Below are 20,866 nucleotides of genomic sequence, written 5' to 3'. Positions count from 1 at the left end.
AATTCTTATGTAATATTATAAAACAATACCATTAAGTAAATATAAACATTAATGGCAAACATATATACATGTCACAACTTGGGTAGATTTTTGGAGAAACATTGTATACAATGCATTTCAAAGTTCAAACGGTTTAAGCACTATATAGTTATATCTTGTATATTTTAAGTTGACAATTTAAGTGGATGGTGATGGTACCTGGTTATAATCTGCTAAATGAGATCCAAACATAGTGGAGCTCATAGAAAAATAGAGGCAGCATGATATTGATGCTGAAATTTAAAGCCGTTGTTGTGTCATCTTGAGCCGAGTTAAGCAAGCCTGTTTATTTTTATGCTCCACTGCAAGAACCACATTTAACCAAATACTATAGATGCAAAGCCACATTTCTTTTTAACTAATTATAGGATGGCTGGTAACTCATTCTTATGTGGTTAAGTTACCACATAACTTATGGTAAGAAAAGCTGCTACCAGTTTGGATTATTGAATTAACAAGTACAGTTCCTGTAGGCACATCTGTTTACTGTGCTTTAATTATGTATTTTGCATATCTTCTTATTGTAAACATTTCTTAAGCTATATCAAACAGAAATGTTAGGATCTGGTCTGTGGAAAAGGTTGCAACACTAGGACTAAGAAGCTATTGGTACAAGTATGTTGGCTTCAAAATACAAGGGTTTTACACAACTCCCCCATGCCCTTGTGGATTTGTTCATTTGATGCATCACGCTATTGTGATTTCTATGTGTATTGAAGTAAGGGCGAAGAGGTAGAACAGCCTATTGACATAGCTCAAGTGCATGGGGAAGTTGTGTAAAACCATGGTTTGTGTCTTGGAGAGGCTGCAGGATCCAAGTAAGTTCAGTAGAACTTCAAGTTTCAACTCTTTTACCATGTCGTAGCTCAGTCAATTAAGGCAGCATCTGGGATGCTCTCTGACGTAGGTTCGAATCCTCGCCATGATCCTTGTGGATTTGTTCATCTAATAGGTTAATTCATGTCTAGTTGAAATCATAAAGCCCCCGAAGTTTGTGAAGGAGGTTTATCGGTGGGATAAATTTAATCTATATAGTCTGCTCTCTAAAGAAATAATTTAATAGTAAAATAAAATACAATCAATCTAATAAACAAATAAATAATAACAACTAAAATAAATACTGTAATAAAAATCCTACTAGTAAAATTTCCCACAAATGATTCTATAATTAAAAAACAACATACTGTAATTTCACAAAATAAATGTTAATACTGTATACTCTAGCAAAAGAGTCTGTAGTGAGCAGGAAAAGTATTGAGCTGAGTGACAATCTTAGCTGGACTGGGCACCTTCCACTTGTGTATGACTGTCACACTGATCACTAGCAACATAAAAGATCTCTGGGATAATGGAAACATGACTTGATTTTTTATTAAAACTTTAAATTAATTATATATGTAAATAGATGAAATTTCCTTATGTTAACAGAAGGCCAACGACACTTTTGTTACTTAGCATCTACCAACATGAAATGTGCTGCTGGAAAGTGGCTACTACAGTTTTATCACGAGCATGTGTCACCACCAGTTTCTCCCACCAACAAGTCAATGGCCTCTATTTATAGATTTACCTGATTTACACGAGGGCCACTAACCCTAGTGGCCTCAATGAGGACAGAAAGCCGACGGTTTGACAAATCTTCCCCCATTTGCCTTCAAGACAGGTACATTTTAAAATCTAACGCAGTTTTGGCCTTTATGGCTTTGATGAGTAGACGGTTCCAAGGGTTAACAACCCTGTGGGTGAAAAAGCATCTCCTGTTCTCAGTCCTACACTGTGGCTTGCTGAGTGTGAAACAATTGCTCCTTGTTTGTGTTACATCTGACTTTCTGTAGAAAATATCAGGATCAACATCCTCTAACTTGTTCAGTACAGTACAGTATTGGGAACAGGCTGAGGGCTACAGTGGTGTTTCAGATTACATAAAGGTTCAGGGAAGTGTAAAGGCAAATAAAATACAATAAACAAGTAAAAGTGAGTGAAAATAGCTGAGTTGGAAAAGTTTGTTTTCTAGAACAAACTATTGTCAATAACAAAGATGGCCACCGCCATCACCACCACGGGGAATGTAAACACACCACCAGATGATTGTTTCAAAGGTTTCTCATCACAAGATATAAGGAAAGGAGATATTCTTGGCAGGTTAGAAATAATTGAGGATATGCAAAAGAAGTATGAAGAAAAAGTGCTTAAATTGGAAGAGGACAATGGAACTCTCAGGAGTGAGCTTTGCACTCTAAAAGGAAATATTCTTCAGCAAGGTAAGATTATTACTGCATTAACGAACAAGGTAACAAATCAGGAGGAGCAAATCAAGAAACTAGTAAAAGAAAATGAGGTGTGGAAAGTGAAGAGTGGTGACTTTGAAGAAATAAACAAAAAAATAGACTCATATAGTGAACAACTCCAAGGAACCCTGAAGGCTAACATAGAGTTAGGCAAGGATCTGCAACTGGAAATTTCTTTGATGACTCACATACAGGAAGTTAATAAAGAACTAGAAAAGTATAAAGAAGAAATAAAAGAGATGTATGCGCAAGTTGTAAAAGAGAAAGAGACAATTAAGGAAGTGTGTTTGGAAGTCAAAACCAGAAATGACAAACAAGAAGCGGATCTTAGGTAAGCAATTAGGAAAGAACTGGTTACCAACAGTAAACTAGTACAAAACACTGTAGATAGAAGTAAGTCCATAATAATTTTTGGATGTTTAGAGAAGGAAATTTCATCTATGGTGGACAGAGCAGCAGAAGAGATGAAAATCATAGAAAAAAATAGTAGGATTAGGAGAAGTCCTAAATTCAAAAAAGCATGTCAGTGATTTTAGGAGGATAGGAAAATATGAGAAAGACAAGAACCTCCTTTTAAGGGTGACGTTTAATGAAGTGAAGTATATGACAGAAGTGCTCCGGAATGCCAGAAAATTGCAAAATGACGAGGGTGGCAAACTTTGGTCAATAAGACAAGACCTCTCAAGGAGGACAGAGAAAAGCTGAAAATGAACCTCATTGAAGCGAAACGTCTAAATGGGGATAGAAATGAAGAAGAAGGAATTATTTTTTCTATATAGTGTCAGGGACTGGAAGCTTGTGAAATGGTACATAAAGACAAAGCAACAAAATCATTAAAGGAAGGGGTGTAAAGAACAAAGAGAAGGGGAACATGTTCCTGAAAATAGTATATACTGTACCAACATAGATGATGTGAGATAAAAAATATTGGAGTTAAAGGATATAATTCAGCTCAAAGTCCCAGATATTGTCGCATTAACAGAGACGAAACTTGAGGAAAATATTTTAAATAAGGTTGTATTCCCAAGGGGCTACTTAGTTTGGAGACCTGACAGGAAAACTAGGAAAGGGGGGAGGAGTGGCTGTGCTGGTGAAAGAACACTTGAAGGTAAGAGTGTTAATACAGTCGAACCTCAAGTGACGACCTCCTCAATTGGCAAGCATTTTGGGTAACGAGCGCCCAGATCACAGACAATTCGTCTCGTATGGCGAGCGCTCGTTTGAATAACGACGATACCACATGGTGGGGTTGCGCTGCTTCTCGCATATTCTCGGACACCTCGGACGATGCAAATAAATCATTTTTTTTTAAAGATGCCAATGATGTTGGGATATAAAGGGGTGACTGCTGTGATGTCGAAAATCATTGACTTTTATATAGAAAAAAGAAATTAAATTTGTTTAAAAACAACAAATGTCAAAAAGCTTCGTTCAGTGTTCGGCAGGAAGGCTGCTCCAAGTTTCTTAAATAAAAAAAAAAAAATTGAAAAATAGAACAAATGTCAAAAAGTTTCGGTCGGTGTTCGGCAGGTAGGCTGCTCCATGTTTCTTAAATAAATAAAAATAAATAAAAAACGGCTGAAACAATTTGAAAAACGGACAAATGCATAAAGGTTCGTTCAATGTTTAACGGGTAGGCTGCTCCATTATTGAGACATAAATGAAAAATACAAAACAAATGGAACACAAAGAAAATGGACAAAGAAAGATTGTCATAATGGAGCAGCCTACCCGACAAACACTGAACGAACCTTTATGGTATTTGTCCGTTTTTCAAATTGTTTAAACTGTTTTTTTTATTTTTTGTTTTTTGTTTTTTTTTATTTAAGAAACATGGAGCAGCCTACCTGTCGATCACCAAATGAACCTTTTGCTATAAAAAAATGGAAAAAAAAAATATTGAACAAATTTGAAGAAAGAAAAAAGTCATAAGGGTTTGTTCAGTGCATGTAAGGTAGGCTGCTCCATTATTTAAAACATTGAATATCATATTGATGTTTTTCGGTGGTAGAACGGATTAATTTGATTTCCATTATTGTCAATGGAGAAATTTGTTTTGTATGACGTCCGTTTCACATGACAACCAAGGTGCCAGAACGGATTAAATTCATTATTCGAGGTTCCACTGTAATTGAAAACCCTCGATATATTGACATAATGGCATTGCAGGTCTGGAACCAAGACGATAACCTGATAATTTTAAATGCCTACAGCCCACCAGCAAGCAACAAACGGACAAAGGAAGAACTGGATGACAAACGAGAGGGCCTTATAATGGAGCAGGAGGCATTTTCCTGTAATGCCAGAAAGCCTTTGACACAGTACCCCATCAAAGGCTGTTAAAAAAGTTGGAGCAACAGGCAGGAGTAAAAGGGAAGGTGCTCCAGTGGATAAGAGTGTACTTAAGCAACAGTAAACAGCGAGTAACTGTGAGGGGGGGGAAAGAAAGGACATCAGAGTGGCGAGATGTCACCAGCGGAGTTCCACAGGGCTCAATACTTGGACCCATCCTAATTCTAATACCTGTATATGTAAACAACCTTCCGGAGGGTATAGACTCATTCCTCTCAATGTTTGCTGAAGATGTAAAAATTATAAGAATAATCAAGACAGATGAAGATAGACAGAGACTACAGGATGACCTGGACAAACTGGAGGAATGGTCTAGGAAATGGCTGCTAAAGTTCAACTCAGAAAGTGTAAAGTAATGAAATTAGGTGAAGGGAGCAGGAGGCTGAACACAAAGTACCATCTGGGAGGTGAAATCCTGCAAGAGTCAAATAGAGAGAAAGATCTGAGGGTTGATATCACACCGAACCTGTCCCCAGAGGCCACATCAAAAGAATATCATCAGTGGCATATGCTAGGTTGACCAACATAAGAACTGCCTTTAGAAACTTGTGTAAGGAATCGTTCAGGATTGACCCTGTATACCATTTATGTCAGACCAATCCTGGAATACGCAGCTCCAGCCTGGATTCCATACCTAGTTAAACACAAGACAAAGTTAGAGAAGATTCAGCGGTATGCCACCAGGCTCGTCCCGGAACTGAAAGGAATGAGCTATGAGGAAAGGTTAAAGGAGTTGAACCTCATGTCCCTGAAAAATAGAAGAGTAAGGGGAGACATGATAAGTACCTACAAAATTCTCAGGGGAATTGACAGGGTGGACAAAGACACTCTTCAGCATGGGTGGAAGACGAACACGGGGACACAGGTGGAAACTTAGTACCCAGATGAGCCACAGAGTCGTTAGAAAGAATTTTTTCAGTGTCAGAGTAGTTAATAAATGGAATGCACTAGGAAGTGATGTGGTGGAGGCTGACTCCATACACAGTTTCAAATATAGGTATGATAGAGCCCAGTAGACTCGGGAATCTGTACATCAGTTGATTGACGGTTGAGAGGCGGGACCAAAGAGACAAAGCTCAACCCCCGCAAGCACAACTAGGTGAGAAATATAAGAAAATTACCTTTTGTAAACAGAGTGGTAGACGGTTGGAACAAGTTAGGTGAGAAGGTGGTGGAGGCCAAAACCGTCAGTAATTTCAAAGCATTGTATGACAAAGAGTGCTGGGAAGACGGGACACCACAAGCATAGCTCTCATCTTGTAACTACACTTAGGCAATTACACACACACACATCAGGAGGAAAACAACAGTGAAGGAACAGGTGATGAAACTTAGAACAGGTGAGTACAGTTACACAGAGAATGACAAAGAGTTGTGTGAAGAACTCAACAAGAGGTTCCAGGAGGTCTTCACAATAGAACAAGGTGAGGTTACTGCGCTAGGAGAGGTGGCAGTAAACCAGGCGGCCTTGGAAGGGTTCGAAATAACAAGAGATGAGATCAAGGGGCATCTGTTGGATTTGGATGTGAGAAAGGCTGTTGGCCTGGACGGAATCTCACCATGGGTATTGAAAGAATGTGCAGGAGCATTTTTCTTGTTACTCTCAATAGTGTATAGTAGGTTACTGGAGACGGGAGACCTACCAGAAATATGGAAGACGGCTAATGTAGTCCCAATATACAAAAAGGGTGACAGACAAAAGGCACTAAACTACAAGTCAGTGTCCTTAACTTGTATACCATGCAAGGTGATGGAGAAGATCGTGAGAAAAAATCTAGTAACACATCTGGAGAAAAGGGACTTCGTGACAACCCATCAACATGGGTTCAGGGAGAATAAATATTGCCTTACAGGATTAATAGAATTCTACAATCAGGTGACAAAGATTAAGCAAGAAAGAGAAGGATAGGTGGACTGCATTTTCTTGGACTGTTGGAAAGCTTTTGACACGGTACCTCATAAGAGGCTGATACATAAGCTGGAGAAACAGGCAGAAGTAACTGGTAGGGCGCTCCAGTAGATAAGGGAGTACCTAAGCAATAGGAAGCAAAGAGTTACAGTGAGGGGTGAGACCTCATACTGGTGTGAAGTCACCTGTGGAGTCCCACAGGGTTCTGTACTCAGACCTGGTTGATACCTGGTTGATTGTCCTGACCTATCCTGTTTCTGATACAGTATATGTAAATGATCTCCCAGAGGGTATAGACTCATTCCTCTCAATGTTTGCTGACGACGCCAAAATTATGAGAAGGATTAAGGCAGAGGAGGACAGAGAACTTGAGGCTTCAAGAAGACCTGGGCAAGCTGCAGGAAAGGTCGAACAAATGGTCGTTAAGAGTTTAACCCAAGCAAATGTAATGTAATGTAATGAAGATAGGTGTAGGGAGCAGGAGACCAGATACAAGGTATCATTTGGGAGATGAAATACTTCAAGAGTCAAGAGAGAGAGAGAAAGACCTAGGGGTTGATATCACACCAGACCTGTCATGTGAAGCCCATATCAAGAGGATAACATCAGCGGCATATGCCAGATTGGCTAACATAAGAACGGCCTTTAGAAACTTGTGTAAGGAATCATTCAGAACTTTGTATACCACATATGTCAGACCAATCCTGGAGTATACAGCTCCAGCATGGAGTCCTTATCTAGTCAAGCATAAGACTAAACTGGAAAAGGTTCAAAGGTTTGCCACCAGACTAGTACCTGAACTGAGGGGTATGAGTTACGAGGAGAGACTATGGGAATTAAACCTCAGGTCACTGGGAGACAGAAGAGTTAGAGGGGACATGATCATCACATACAAGATTTTCAAGGGAATTGATAGGGTAGATAAAGACTATTTAACACAAGGGGAACACGCGCTAGGGGACACAGGTGAAAATTGAGCACCCAAATGAGCCATAGAGACGTTAGAAAGAATTTTTTCAGTGTCAGAGTAGTAGACAAATGGAATGCATTAGGAAGTGATGTGGTGGAGGCTAACTCCATACACAGCTTCAAGTGTAGATATGATAGAGCCCAGTAGGCTCAGGAACCTGTACATTAGTTGATTGACCGTTGAGAGGCGGGACCAAAGAGTTAGAGCTCAACCCCCGCAAGCACAACTAGGCGAGTACAGCACCCAGGAAGAAGCCCACAGCAGATGTCTAACTCCAGGGTACCTATTTACTGCTAGGTGAACAGGAGCATCAGGGTGAAAGAAACTGCCCATTTGTTTCCATCGCCGGGGATCGATCCCCGGGCCATAGGACTATGAATCCCGAGCGCTGTCCACTCAGCCGTCTGGCCCCCTGTTGCTGCAATGGAGTAGGTGAGTATGGAGGGAAGCACAGTGTTGCTACAATGATGTGTGTATGGAGGGAAGCACAGTGTTGCTACAATGATGTAGGTCTGTATGAAGGGAAGCATAGTGTAGCTACAATGATGTAGGTGTATGGGGGTAAGCACAGTCTGGCGACAATGATGTGTATATGGAAGGAAGCACAGTGTTGCTACAATGACATAGGTGTATATGAAGGGAAGTACAGTGTTGCTACAATGATGTAGGTGTATATGGAGGGAAGCACAGTGTTGCTACAATGATGCAGGTGTATATGGAAGGAAGCACAGTGTTGCTACAATGATGTAGGCATATATGGAGGAAAGCAGTGTTGCTACAATGATGTAGGTGTATATGAAGGGAAGCACAGTGTTGCTATAATGATGTGTGTATAGAGAGAAGCACAGTGTAGCTACAATGATGTAGGTGTGTATGGAGGTAAGCACAGTCTGGCTACAATGATGTGTGTATGGAGGGAAGCACAGTGTAGCTACAATGATGTGTGTATGGAGGGAAGCACAGTGTAGCTACAATGATGTGTGTATGGAGGGAAGCAGTGTAGCTGTAATGATGTAGGTGTGTATGGAGGGAAGTACAGTGTAGCTACAATGATGTAGGTGTATATGGAGGGAAGCACAGTCTGGCTACAATGATGCAGGTGTGTATGGTGTGTGGAGAGCCTAATTTTTGACAATAATGTATGATTATCAGATGACTAATCTACAATGTTATATAGTAAGTATTAACAGGAAATACATTTGTATATAACATTTAGTAGCCAGAGCTGCGGGTCACTGTATACATTAACTGGCTGTGACGGACTGATCTCATATGTGAGATTTTTACCAACATATTAACTAGCGTATCTTTTCAAATAATTTAGTTTACCCTATTATAGTATGGGTCAGAAATATTCCAAGATGAACGATTTTCTTTAATGCTATAAACCATTTCAGTTTTGTGCAGTCAATTGGACTTTAACTCTGATACTGTATTTGACCACTGTACTGATGTATATGCTTACTAATTCATACAATATAGCAATAGGAAATTAGCCTTATATCCAAGGATTAATTATTCCAAAACATTAAACACAACTACAATACATATGTTATATAAAATATATCTTCGATAATATTTATTTATTTACTACTTTACGATTTTACTTTATTTATTTATTTATTACATCTTGGAATATTTTACTTTATTTATTTATTTACTTTACGATAATATTTATTTATTATACTCCGGAAAATTTTAGTTTTGTAATTTCAATTAACTACCTAACTGCTGTTGTATGCTGTAAAATTAACCCCTTGATAATATTGTTTACAATATAATTTTGAAACTTTAGCTTTAGACAACAATCGGACGTTTATTGAAAAATAAAACGGACTAAATGCACTTGAAATGTTTTAAAAAATCTATCCAAATCCTTACCTACATAACTGGGGCCTCGTGGATGAGTGGTCAGCGCTTTGGGGTCGTAGTCCTAAAGGCCCGGGCTCGATTCCCGGCCGAGGCAGAAACAAATGGGCAGTTTCTTTCACCCTGATGCTCCTGTTCACCTAACAGTAAAACATCTACCTGGGAGTTAGACAGCTGCTTCATGGGGTGTGTGTGTGTTAAGAGAGAAATATATGTAATAGACATGATAGAGTAAAACAAGATTGGTTAGAAAGGCGGGGTCCGAGAGCTAATAGCTCGATTCTGCTGGTATAAGTAGTAAATATAAATTTACGTGTGTGTATAGTAAACACATTCAGTAAACATACACTACAAAATACAATAGGTAGGGTGCTTGTGGCAGTATTATAATAATACGTGGAGGTGAATGACCGATGACGACGATTTAGATATACAGAACTTGGAACTAAAAATTTCCATGTAGCATGAGCTATAGCGAGCCCACAGAATGACTGACCTACTGAGCAGTAATATTGATCAGGCGAGGGGGGGGGGGCTGCGAGTGCGGCCAGACCCCCCCCCCACCAACCCTCCGGCTGTAGTCAGGTCGATGACCGGGTTTTCCAGCCGGCCTCGCCAGGTTGACCGCACCCTCCAGCACTAACACCTTATAATCCCTAGCTTTGGGCGGGTAGAACTACAGCACCGCTCCTGTGCCAGGTAAGTCCACTACGGGCTCACCATAGCCCGTGCTACTTACTTACATAGCCCGTAGCTGAATCTATAACAACAAAACAACAGGTGGGTAGAAATAGCCTAAGCTACTCTATCTTTATGAGATGTATTTTATTGTCTCAATAAACGTACTTAAGACTTGAATCGCTAGCTTCTCGCTCTAGCTTCGGGAGTTCTCCTCCCAACCACTGTTTTCAATCACAGTTGTTACGTAGCCACGGGGCTTCCACGTGTCTCAATGGGAATTACGAAGGCAATGAATGACAAATATAATTTAGCTCAGATAATCATATATATTTTGTTTCTTTTGGACATTTCGTAGTGACGGGTTTTTCGCGTTCCGTAACGAGCATTTGCAGGCTCTGGGTGCAACCCGTCCTCAGACCAAGTCCATTCCATCCAGCAGTCGACCCCAAAAACGCATTCATACATTTTAACAGGCTATTCATTCAAGACACGAATTTTCTCAAATATAAATGTTATATTACCATATTGTACATATTTAGGCTCTGGTTAGGTTAGATTAAGTGTTTAGAGTCTGATGGAGATTATTTGTATTTGTAGTACGTGGGTGAAGCATTTACAGCGTCGTGGTTCGAACAAAATTCGTCAGTGAAGCACTTGGTCCGGAAGTGTTCGAACGTCATCAGTTAAGAGTCGCAGCCCGTCTTCCAAACAAAGATCCAAAAGTGATTCCATGCACCCGCCAAACCCCCTGTTTATGAATGAAAAGCGGTTTACACACAACCCGTCCTCGACTCAAGTCCATTACATCCAGCGGTCAACCCCACAGACGCATTCATAAATTTTAACTTGCTGTTCATTCAAAACGGGAATTTTCTCAAGTATAAATTAATATTATAATATATTAGCATATTGTGCATATATAGGCATAGGATAGGTTAGGTGTTTAGGTTCTGTTGGCGATTATTTGTATTTGTAGTACGTGGGTGAAGCATTTATAGCGTTGTGATTCGAACAAAATTCGTCAGTGAAGCACTTGTTCCGGATATGTTCGAACGTCAGCAGTTGTGAGTCGTGTGTAAATCGCTTTTCATTCATAAACAGGGGGTTTGGTGGGTGGATGGAATCACTTTTGGATCTTTGTTTGGAGGACGGGCTGTTACACACGACTCACAACTGCTGACGTTCGAACATAACCGGAACAAGTGCTTCACTGACGAATTTTGTTCGAACCACAACGCTGTAAATGCTCCACCCACATACTACAAATGCAAATAATTGCCAACAGAACCTAAACACCTGACCTAACCTAACCTATGCCTATTTATACACAATATGCTAATATATTATAATATTAATTTATACTTGAGAAAATTCCCGTTTTGAATGAACAGCATGTTAAAATTTATGAATGCGTCTGTGGGGTTGACCGCTGGATGTAATGGACTTGAGTCGAGGATGGGTTGTGTGTAAACCGCTTTTCATTCATAAACAGGGGGTTTGGCCGATGCATGGAATGGACTTGGGTTCTTTGTTTAGGGGACGGCCTGCTGGGTGATGGCGTGATTCCATCCAGCTCTTTACACTCGTACAAACATGGACAAATAACTCAATTGAAAAGCAATTTATTCGATAAAAGAAGTCTGTGAAGATGTACTCACCTAAGTGTGCTTGCGGGGGTTGAGCTCTGGCTCTATGGTCCCGCCTCTGAACCGTCAATCAACAGGTATATGAAGTAGCCTCCAAGACAGCTTGTCCTGAGGTAACATTTTTGCCATTATCACACTTAAGGCATTTTTGCAATACTAATATAATGCAAGATAAGGCTCAAGTAAGTTTATTGAGATAACAACATACTTCCCAAAGAGGATAGAGTGGTTAAGCTATTTCTACACTCGTCTATTATTGGTTAACAAGGTAAGTTTAGGTAAGATAACCTAACCTTATCTAACCTCACATCGCCTCGCCTTGCGTTATATTCGCCTCACCTTGGGTTATATTCACCTCGCCTACCGTTATATTCACCTCACCTCCCGTTATATTCACCTCGCCTACCGTTATATTCACCTCACCTCCCGTTATATTCGCCTCGCCTCTCGTTATATTCGCCTCACCTCCCGTTATATTCACCTCACTTTGCGTTTTCTAAATAGAAGTAAAATACACTGAGAACTTAGTTCTTTAATGAACCCGAGGATGGACTGCAACACTGATGCAGGTGTGTGTGGCACCAATGATGCAGGTGTGGCACTAATGATGCAGGTGTGTGTGGCACCAATGATGCAGGTGTGGCACTAATGATGCAGGTGTGTGTACTCACCTAATTGTACTCGCCTAGTTGTGCTTGCGGGGGTTGAGCTCTGGCTCTTTGGTCCCGCCTCTCAACCGTCAATCAACAGGTGTACAGATTCCTGAGCCTATTGGGCTCTATCATATCTACATTTGAAACTGTGTATGGAGTCAGCCTCCACCACATCACTTCCTAATGCATTCCATTTGTTAACTACTCTGATACTGAAAAAAATCTTTCTAACGTCTTTATGGCTCAGAGACGTTAGAAATCATTTTTTCTTTCGTTAGAGAGAAACGTCTTTCAGTGACGTTAGAAAGAAGTGTGTGTGTGTGTGTGTGTGTGTGTGTGTGTGTGTGTGTGTGTGTGTGTGTGTGTGTGTAACAAACTAGGTTTGTTACACACACACACATTGATTTGTGACACTGTCACGTTTTACAGTGTTGATTGAAATAGTAAACAGCATTGAAGTGTTACACTCTTGGAGCAAAGTACTTGTAGCTCCTTAAGTATTCTATCATACCATTATCGCGCATCCAAACAATTTGATGCGGTACACTACATATTTCCTTATTTCTGTAGTTATCAATAAGTTGACACTCTAATACATAATGTTCTAAGGTGTGGGCGTGCGGCATACTACATAATTTACACTCCTTATCTTTTTCACTGACATCAACACCGTATTGCCAGAAATATTTGTATCTTGTTCTTAATCTCATGTAAACGGAGTCCTTCCAAGGAGACTTTCCTCTACCATAAGTGAAGGACGAATTTGTGCTAATTACTGCATAATGCGTGTTACTGCTGTCCACCATTGCCGTTCTCTTAACTTTTTCTTCATCCTCTTGGATCATCTTGATTCTTGTTTTTATTTATTTCAAAGTTTTCTGACATACAACATCGACAAGTTTTTTTTCGTGGTTATCTTCGCTATCTCATCAACTGCCTCATTCAACAGTATTCCCACATGTGAAGGGATCCACATGAATCTTACTTTATACCTCTTTTTGTCTAATGTGTTAACATTCTCTCTACACTCGACCTCAATATTCTGGTATACTGGGCGTCTGCTATTTAAAGACTCCAACGCTCCTCTACTGTCTACAAACAAACAGGCATTTTTTACCACATATGACTACTTCCTGTAATCCTGCTAATACACCTTGGAGTTCAGCCTGCGTTGAAGAGACATTGTCAGTTAACCGGTGTCCAATAACAGTATCTACAGTTCCGATGTCAGTGTACTCCCTGATCAAGGCTCCACATCCTGCCTTCCCATCCCTAGCTACTGACCCATCACAATATACGTGTAGAATGTTTTCTGTAGGTCATTTTCTAATTATACAATCATTTGTTGCCCTTAGCTCTATTATCTCATATATACTTTTTATCTTTTGTCGGGGAATAGTTACTATATCTACGTTACAATCGCCCATAGTGGTGTGACTTGTCTTAGGCAAAGCAATACATTCTGGAATAACACCATACTTTCTAACATTAGAACATAAGGTACACATATATGCTCTCTTACTATACATTAACATACATTGTTCGTTACTCTCCACCTTTTGAACTGAGAGCATTAATTCATTAGCAACCCCCCCCCCGCTTCTCAGTAAATGTAAGGTTTTGAGGCTAGGTAATATGAACATAAGAATGAAGGTAACTGAATAACTCCTATTGGCCCATACGAGACAGCTGCTATTTATATCCACCCAATCTCATTCATGTCTGTGATGACAGATCACAAGAGACGCGTTACTCTGGGTCAGCCCCACTCCCATCCTGGTGGTCTATACCGGGAAGAGACGGAAGGCCTTCTTCAGTAATGTGAATTAGCGATCGCAGCACTATCCTGACAGCTCTCTTCCGTGGGCACTGCGCCCCGTTGAGGAAGTGTCAGCTGAACATAGGGCTCTTACTCTCACTACTATGCGTCACAAACGCTACAAGGTCCTGGGAACGCCCCTCGACGACGTTCACTTGCCGCACTATAGTGTCGGGGACCTCACACGCTAACCAGCGGTTCAGCCTGTTCACAAATATAGTTTTCCCGGCAGTGATTTATCTGGGAGGAATTGGTGAGAGGTTCACCTCCAGTAGCGGGACCCGGCGCTCCGGATCCAGGATCTTCTGTAGGTCCGCTTTTGTTGGCATGATTACCGTGGCCTCGTTACCATGCATATGGACGTCAACTGGTCCCACTGATTGTTGTCTTGTCAATGGCTGCTGCAATTTCACGCTCAGAGCGCTTGTAGACTCCGAGGAGTCCCACTTTCACTTTGCATGTCATGTTCTCTGGCAATGATGGCTGGGATTGTCGGGAGAACCTGGAGTGTAGAGTGGTGTGCCGGCAGCTGTGAGGCAACACAGCTGCCAGCAGGAGAGGTGTGTGTGAGTGCCCTTCTCAGGCACGGCCGGGAACGCGGACATATCGGGAGACATCTCCCGTCACGCAGGGTGCAGTCGCACCTCCACAGATCTCCAGTATCAGCTCTTGATACTGGTGGCTCAAAAGGGCCACCATTTAGGGGCTATTCATACCCGTGCCACCTTTTGGGTGGCTTAATCTTCATCAATCAATCAATCGCGGACATAGGCGGGTTAGCTAGCTGAAGTGAGGTCCCAAAATCCAGCAATGACAATGATGACGGGTAATGTATGCCGTCATCATTGTTATTTCGTCCTACCGGTGGAGAGACAGGTGAAACGGCCATTGTAGAGTAGGCAGCCTCAGTGCCTACTCGGGCACCGACTTCTTGTAAGTATTATTTATACTTATAAGCAGGCACTGGACTTATAACCCAATTACACATAGAAATCACAATAGCGGTATGCATCACATGAACAAATGGATGATTTCCCGGTTGCAATTCTTTTGCCATGTCGTAGCTCAGTCGATTAAGGCGTCTGGGATCCTCTCGGACGTGGGTTCGAACCCTCGTCACGGCATTTGTGGATTTGTTTATAACCCAATTCCTTACAGCACTCGGTGGCCAACGGGTACAGATATTTTCATCAAATCACTTCACTATGTGGGGAGACGCAAGTGTCATTTGTGCGACAAGCTTCAAGGTCCCCAAGCTATATGCATATAATATTATATATATATATATATATATATATATATATATATATATATATATATATATATATATATATATATATATATATATATATGGAAAATCCACAGAGAAATGTGAAAGGAAGATGAACGTTTCGGCCTGATTAAAGCCGTTGTCAACACCAGACTGTTGACAACAGAGTCTGGTGTTGACAACGGTTTTAATCAGGCCGAAACGTTCATCTTCCTTTCACATTTCTTTGTGGATTTTCCGCATAAAATGATCAGTTTTGTGATCGTCAATTGCATGCATATATATATATATATATATATATATATATATATATATATATATATATATGGAAATATATATATATATATATATATATATATATATATATATATATATATATATATATATATATATATATATATATATATATATATATATCTTAATCTCATTTCATTCTATTCGAGCATGTCGGAGAGGGTTGAGAGAGATAAGGGTTGCGACATTGTGTACCTTGACTTTACCAAAGCGTTAGATATGGTGCCTCACGAAAAACTGATTAGAAAGATAAAGAGGCTCACTGTACTGGAAGTGCTATCTTGAGTGGATAACGGTTAAGGTCATTGTTATATCAAAGGAAACACAGTATAAATGGAGTTAAATGGAGTTAAGTCAGAGTGGGTACCCACAAAGTGGAGTGCCTTAAGGCTCTGTCCTGGGACCTCTCTCCTTTATAACATGTATATTATATATATATATATATATATATATATATATATATATATATATATATATATATATATATATATATATATATATATATATATATATATATATCTACATTTGAGTGAGGTGGGAAGGGTGATGTGGCATTAACACAAGACAGAACAATAGGGGATATTAATAGGGTATTAAAAGTATCAACACAAGACAGAACAGAAACAATGGGTATTGAATAGAAGTGTTTGTAGAAAGCCTATTGGTCCATATTTCTTGATGCTTCTATATTGGAGCGGAGTCTTGAGGTGGGTAGAATATAGTTGTGCAATAATTGGCTGTTGATTGCTGGTGTTGACTTCTTGATGTGTAGTGCCTCGCAAACGTCAAGCCGCCTGCTATCGCTGTATCTATCGATGATTTCTGTGTTGTTTACTAGGATTTCTCTGGCGATGGTTTGGTTATGGGGTTTGGTTTTGGTTTGGTTATGTTGATGTTGTTGTTTCGAATTCGAACCCAGACAGCCAGGGGGCTCCATGCACCTTTGTGTGTCCAGTACTTTCACCACTAGGCCACACTGACTGTTCAAAAGAATAGGAAGTCGTCTGACCTTTAAGCCAATTCCCGACAGCTGTCGGTGACCTTTTCGGGCACAGATATTTCATCAAATCACTTCATCAGTTGATGATGAAAAAAGGTCACTGAGAGCTGTCGGGAATTGGGTTAAGGGATAATGGATAAGCACCTCCAAAAGATACCTGATCAACCAGGCTGTGATTCGTAGTCTGGCTGCGAGCAGCCGCGTCCAACAGCCTGGTTGATCAGTCCAGCAACGAGAAGGCCTGGTCGACGACCGGGCCGAGGGGACGCTAAGCCCCGGAAGCACCTCAAGGTAACCTCATGGTAAGGGTCAGATGACTTCCTATACTTTTAAACAGTCAGTGTGGCCTAGTGGTGAAAGTACTGGACATGCCAAGGTGCATGGAGCCCTGGTTGTCTGGGTTCGAATCCTTCAGGGGTGAGGAGTTTTCTTGTTTTTCTCCTACATTGCCGCACTGGAAAAAGATCACCCAGGATCACAGCCAAACCTGACATTAGAATCAGATATAACATATCCACGGCTAACCCTGATATAATTGCAAAACTCAGGAATACGGAAGACCTAGTTGATCTAAAACCGGAGGATAAAGTCACCAAGATGATAGTTCAACATTTCCCGGTTGAAGTCAATGCAAACAGGCTCTTAGAATGCCCTAATGTCACAACAGCAGAAAGGTGCCAGCACGACAATGTTGAAACAAGACAGGTCCTCGTAACAATAAAAGGGCCTCGCATCAACACCCTGAATGTTGGGATCAACGGACAATTCAGTCTAAGGCTGTACAACAGAGCCCCCCCATGTGCTGTTACAGATATCAGCGCATCGGCCACCATAAAGATGGCTGCAGAGACCCGGAACGGTGTGGAGTATACAGCGAGCTACACAACACCGATAAAAAGCTGCATAAAGAAGGCAAACCAACAAACGTAAAATGTCCAAACTGTGGGGATACACATTACGCCTGGAACTATGTCCAGAAAGGGTCAAAAAGAGTCCAAGCCTTCGTATCTACCCAGTAACCCAAAGCCACAACTCCAAGACCACAAACTACCAGATCCTCAGTTAAAAGCCAGTGGAACACTCCTCGACAAGTTCGAATAAATGAAAAAAATATCAGCAACAGACTAAAGCACCAATTCCTTCCAGTATAAACAAGAACGGGACTTCAGGTAAGTGGAGAAAACAGCAGGCCGTCCTCATAAACAAAGGTCAAAGTTCATTCCATACAAACCCCCTTTTTATGAATGAAAAACGGTTTACACACGACTCACAACTGATGACGTCCGAACATTTCCAGAACAAGTGTTTCGCTGACGACTTGTGTTCGAACCACAACGCTGTAAATGCTTCACTCACGTACTACAAATAATCGCCAACGGAACCTAAACACCTAACCTAACGAATGCCTAAATATGCACAGTATGCTATTATATAACAATATTAATTTATACTTTAGAAAATTTATATTCTGAATAAACAGTATTGTAAAATTGGTGAATGCGTCGTTGGGGTCAACTGCTGGATCTAATGGACTTGGTCTGAGGACGGGTGGGAAACAGAGCACTACTCCACAAGACAACAACAACAGTAGAGGTCAGAGCAACAAAGCCAGTACACCTGCTATGGTCTCTAAGACATCTCAAGCACGGATGACGACCCCTACATCATCAAATGCCCCAGTAGCTGGATGCAGTAAAGACACCACCTGTCAAAACAAAAGCAAGGCAGCCAAATGCGTATCAAGTGACTACTGTTCCAATGGTTATTGCCTCCCTGACAGAGACCTTTAGCAAGATGCTTGACAAAGCATTCCAAGCACTGAAACAGACCAAACCTCAGTCAAAGAAGGAAATGTTAACACAGGTACAAAACAACAATATATTGAAATTTTTCTTCCACACTTCTACACGCTCTACCTGAAAAGGTTGACGAAGTAGAAGTCAAAGGTGACAAAACTGAATTGTTTCAGCACCCAATGACAGTCTCCAATCCAACCAAGAAGACACAAGCCGTCGGGGAAATCAGCACATTAGAAGCCACCATGGACTCAGTGGATTCAACTCTTAACAGAATAATGGACAATCTCAAGATTATACAATGGAATATCCAAGGAATCAAAAACAAAGCTCAAACACTCAGAGCAGTGCTTATCAGGGACAATATTGATATTGTTCTACTTCAAGAAACGCTCACCAGGACTGAAAGAAGTATCAATATCTCAAGATATCGAGGTTATCACTGCCCAATTGCACAAGGTGGCACCAGAGGCATTTCAATACTAGTAAGAAATCGTATCAATGCCACGGTCATCACAGACCTGCCTGACTGTGGTGAGGACGTCGAAATTATGGAAGTTAATCTCACCATGAGGAACTCAATGTTGTCCATCTTCAATGTATACAGGAGCCATACAGAACACCATATGGATATCTCTGCAATCTTTGAAACAGCAGATATTATCTATTATCTACCACACCTATTATCATCTCGAGTGACTTCAACGCTCTTCAAAATAGTGAATTAGTACTTGATTCACCAAGAACCGACGCCAACGGAAGACATATTGAACATCTTTTGGATGAAGTGCCTGAAGTCAGTCTGCTTAACTCGACGGAACCAACCCACATTGGTGGTGGTGGGGAACATATAATCTCTTCCCACAACCAGACCATCACCAGAGAAGTCTTAACAAAAAACACGGAAATCATCGATAGATACAGCGATAGCAGGCGGCTTGATATCTGCGAGGCACTACACATTAAGAAGTCGACACCAGCAACCAACAGGCAATTAATGCACAACTATATTCTACCCACTTCAAGACTCTGCACCAATATAGAAGCATCAAGAAATATGGGCCAATAGGCCCTTTGCAGTTACTTCCATTCTTCCCTTTAACTTACAAAATATTATACCTATTGTTTCGTTTTCTGTCTTGTGTTGAAAGTTTGTTTTCACCTCATCCAAAACTGTTGTAACATATCACCTCACCCAAATGCGGGTATAAAATCGAAGCTGTTTAAACTCTGTTTAGTTATAGTTGTGTGTGTGTAAACTAAAGTCTTTGAAAATGTAATAAGTTATTACGAAACGCGTTCAGGTGTCGCATCAGACTAGATCGATATATATATATATTATATATATATATATATATATATATATATATATAAGCCTATACTTGCATAAACCACAAGTGAAGATTAACAATCTTTGGACAACACCCACCAGTGGGACTCGAACCCAGAAAGCACAACTACCTTCCAGTAGCTGCCATAACTAGTACGCTTTAACCCACTACACCATCAGACCCTACAAAAGAAGTAGAGACTTCGAGATATATATATATACATCTCAAATATCTCCACTTCCCGAAGGCACCAGATGAGTGTGAGGTTAGTCTGCGTTTTTCGTCAAGCCACTGTCAATGTGAGAGAACTCGTGTCCAGCTTATAAGTTGGACACGAGTTCTCTCACATTGACAGTGGCTTGACGAAAAACGCAGACTAACCTCACACTCATCTGGTGCCCTCGGGAAGTGGAGATATTTGAGATGTATATATATATATATATCTCGAAGTCTCTACTTCTTTTGTAGGGTCTGATGGTGTAGTGGGTTAAAGCGTACTAGTTATGGCAGCTACTGGAAGGTAGTTGTGCTTTCTGGGTTCGAGTCCCACTGGTGGGTGTTGTCCAAAGATTATATATATATATATATATATATATATATATATATATATATATATATATATATATAACTGAAAACTCACACCCCAGTTTTCTGTTGTATATAGTCCTGGGGACCATTCAGGCTTGTTTGCATATATATATATATATATATATATATATAAATTACTTGCAATAGGATGTTGGTGTATGTGAAAAAGATAAAGAATGCCAAATATGTATTATGCCGACACTCCCAGGCTAGATCACTTTGTATTAATGTAAATTGTTTGAACAATATACAAATTTAGAACCCTGTACCACATGAAATGTGTATAGATGTGTGATACTGGAATGACATGAGTCATGTTCTTAGGAGGTATAAAGACTTCACTTAGAATATAATACTCACA

The 20,866-nt window shown here is 40.5% G+C and overlaps 2 protein-coding genes across 13 annotated transcripts in view; one reads left to right on the top strand and one right to left on the bottom strand.

Annotated features, from left to right (window-relative positions):
* Ucp4A (Uncoupling protein 4A) overlaps positions 1 to 20,866 on the bottom strand; it is a 182,848-nt gene that overhangs the window by 91,066 nt on the left and 70,916 nt on the right. The window lies entirely within an intron of this gene.
* On the top strand, positions 2,078 to 19,314 carry LOC138359840 (kinesin-related protein 4-like). The gene is made up of 5 exons (XM_069319547.1): positions 2,078 to 2,107; positions 2,297 to 2,658; positions 17,339 to 17,464; positions 17,602 to 17,716; positions 18,715 to 19,314. Exons 1-5 carry the CDS (start codon positions 2,078 to 2,080, stop codon positions 19,312 to 19,314), a joined length of 1,233 nt encoding a protein of 410 aa, XP_069175648.1.

The sequence above is a fragment of the Procambarus clarkii genome, chromosome 93, assembly GCF_040958095.1.
Source record: "Procambarus clarkii isolate CNS0578487 chromosome 93, FALCON_Pclarkii_2.0, whole genome shotgun sequence".
Classification (NCBI taxonomy): Eukaryota; Metazoa; Arthropoda; class Malacostraca; order Decapoda; family Cambaridae; genus Procambarus; species Procambarus clarkii.
This window is presented reverse-complemented; position numbering and strand designations above follow the sequence as displayed.

Excerpts from the sequence above, each read along its gene's own strand:
- LOC138359840 (XM_069319547.1), top strand. The coding sequence starts at position 2,078 with ATGGCCACCGCCATCACCACCACGGGGAAT. Across the intron at positions 2,108-2,296 it reads CCATCACCACCACGGGGAAT|CAAGGTAAGATTATTACTGC; the intron begins GTAAACACACCA and ends AATATTCTTCAG. Across the intron at positions 17,717-18,714 it reads AAGAAGGCAAACCAACAAAC|GTTGACGAAGTAGAAGTCAA; the intron begins GTAAAATGTCCA and ends CTACCTGAAAAG.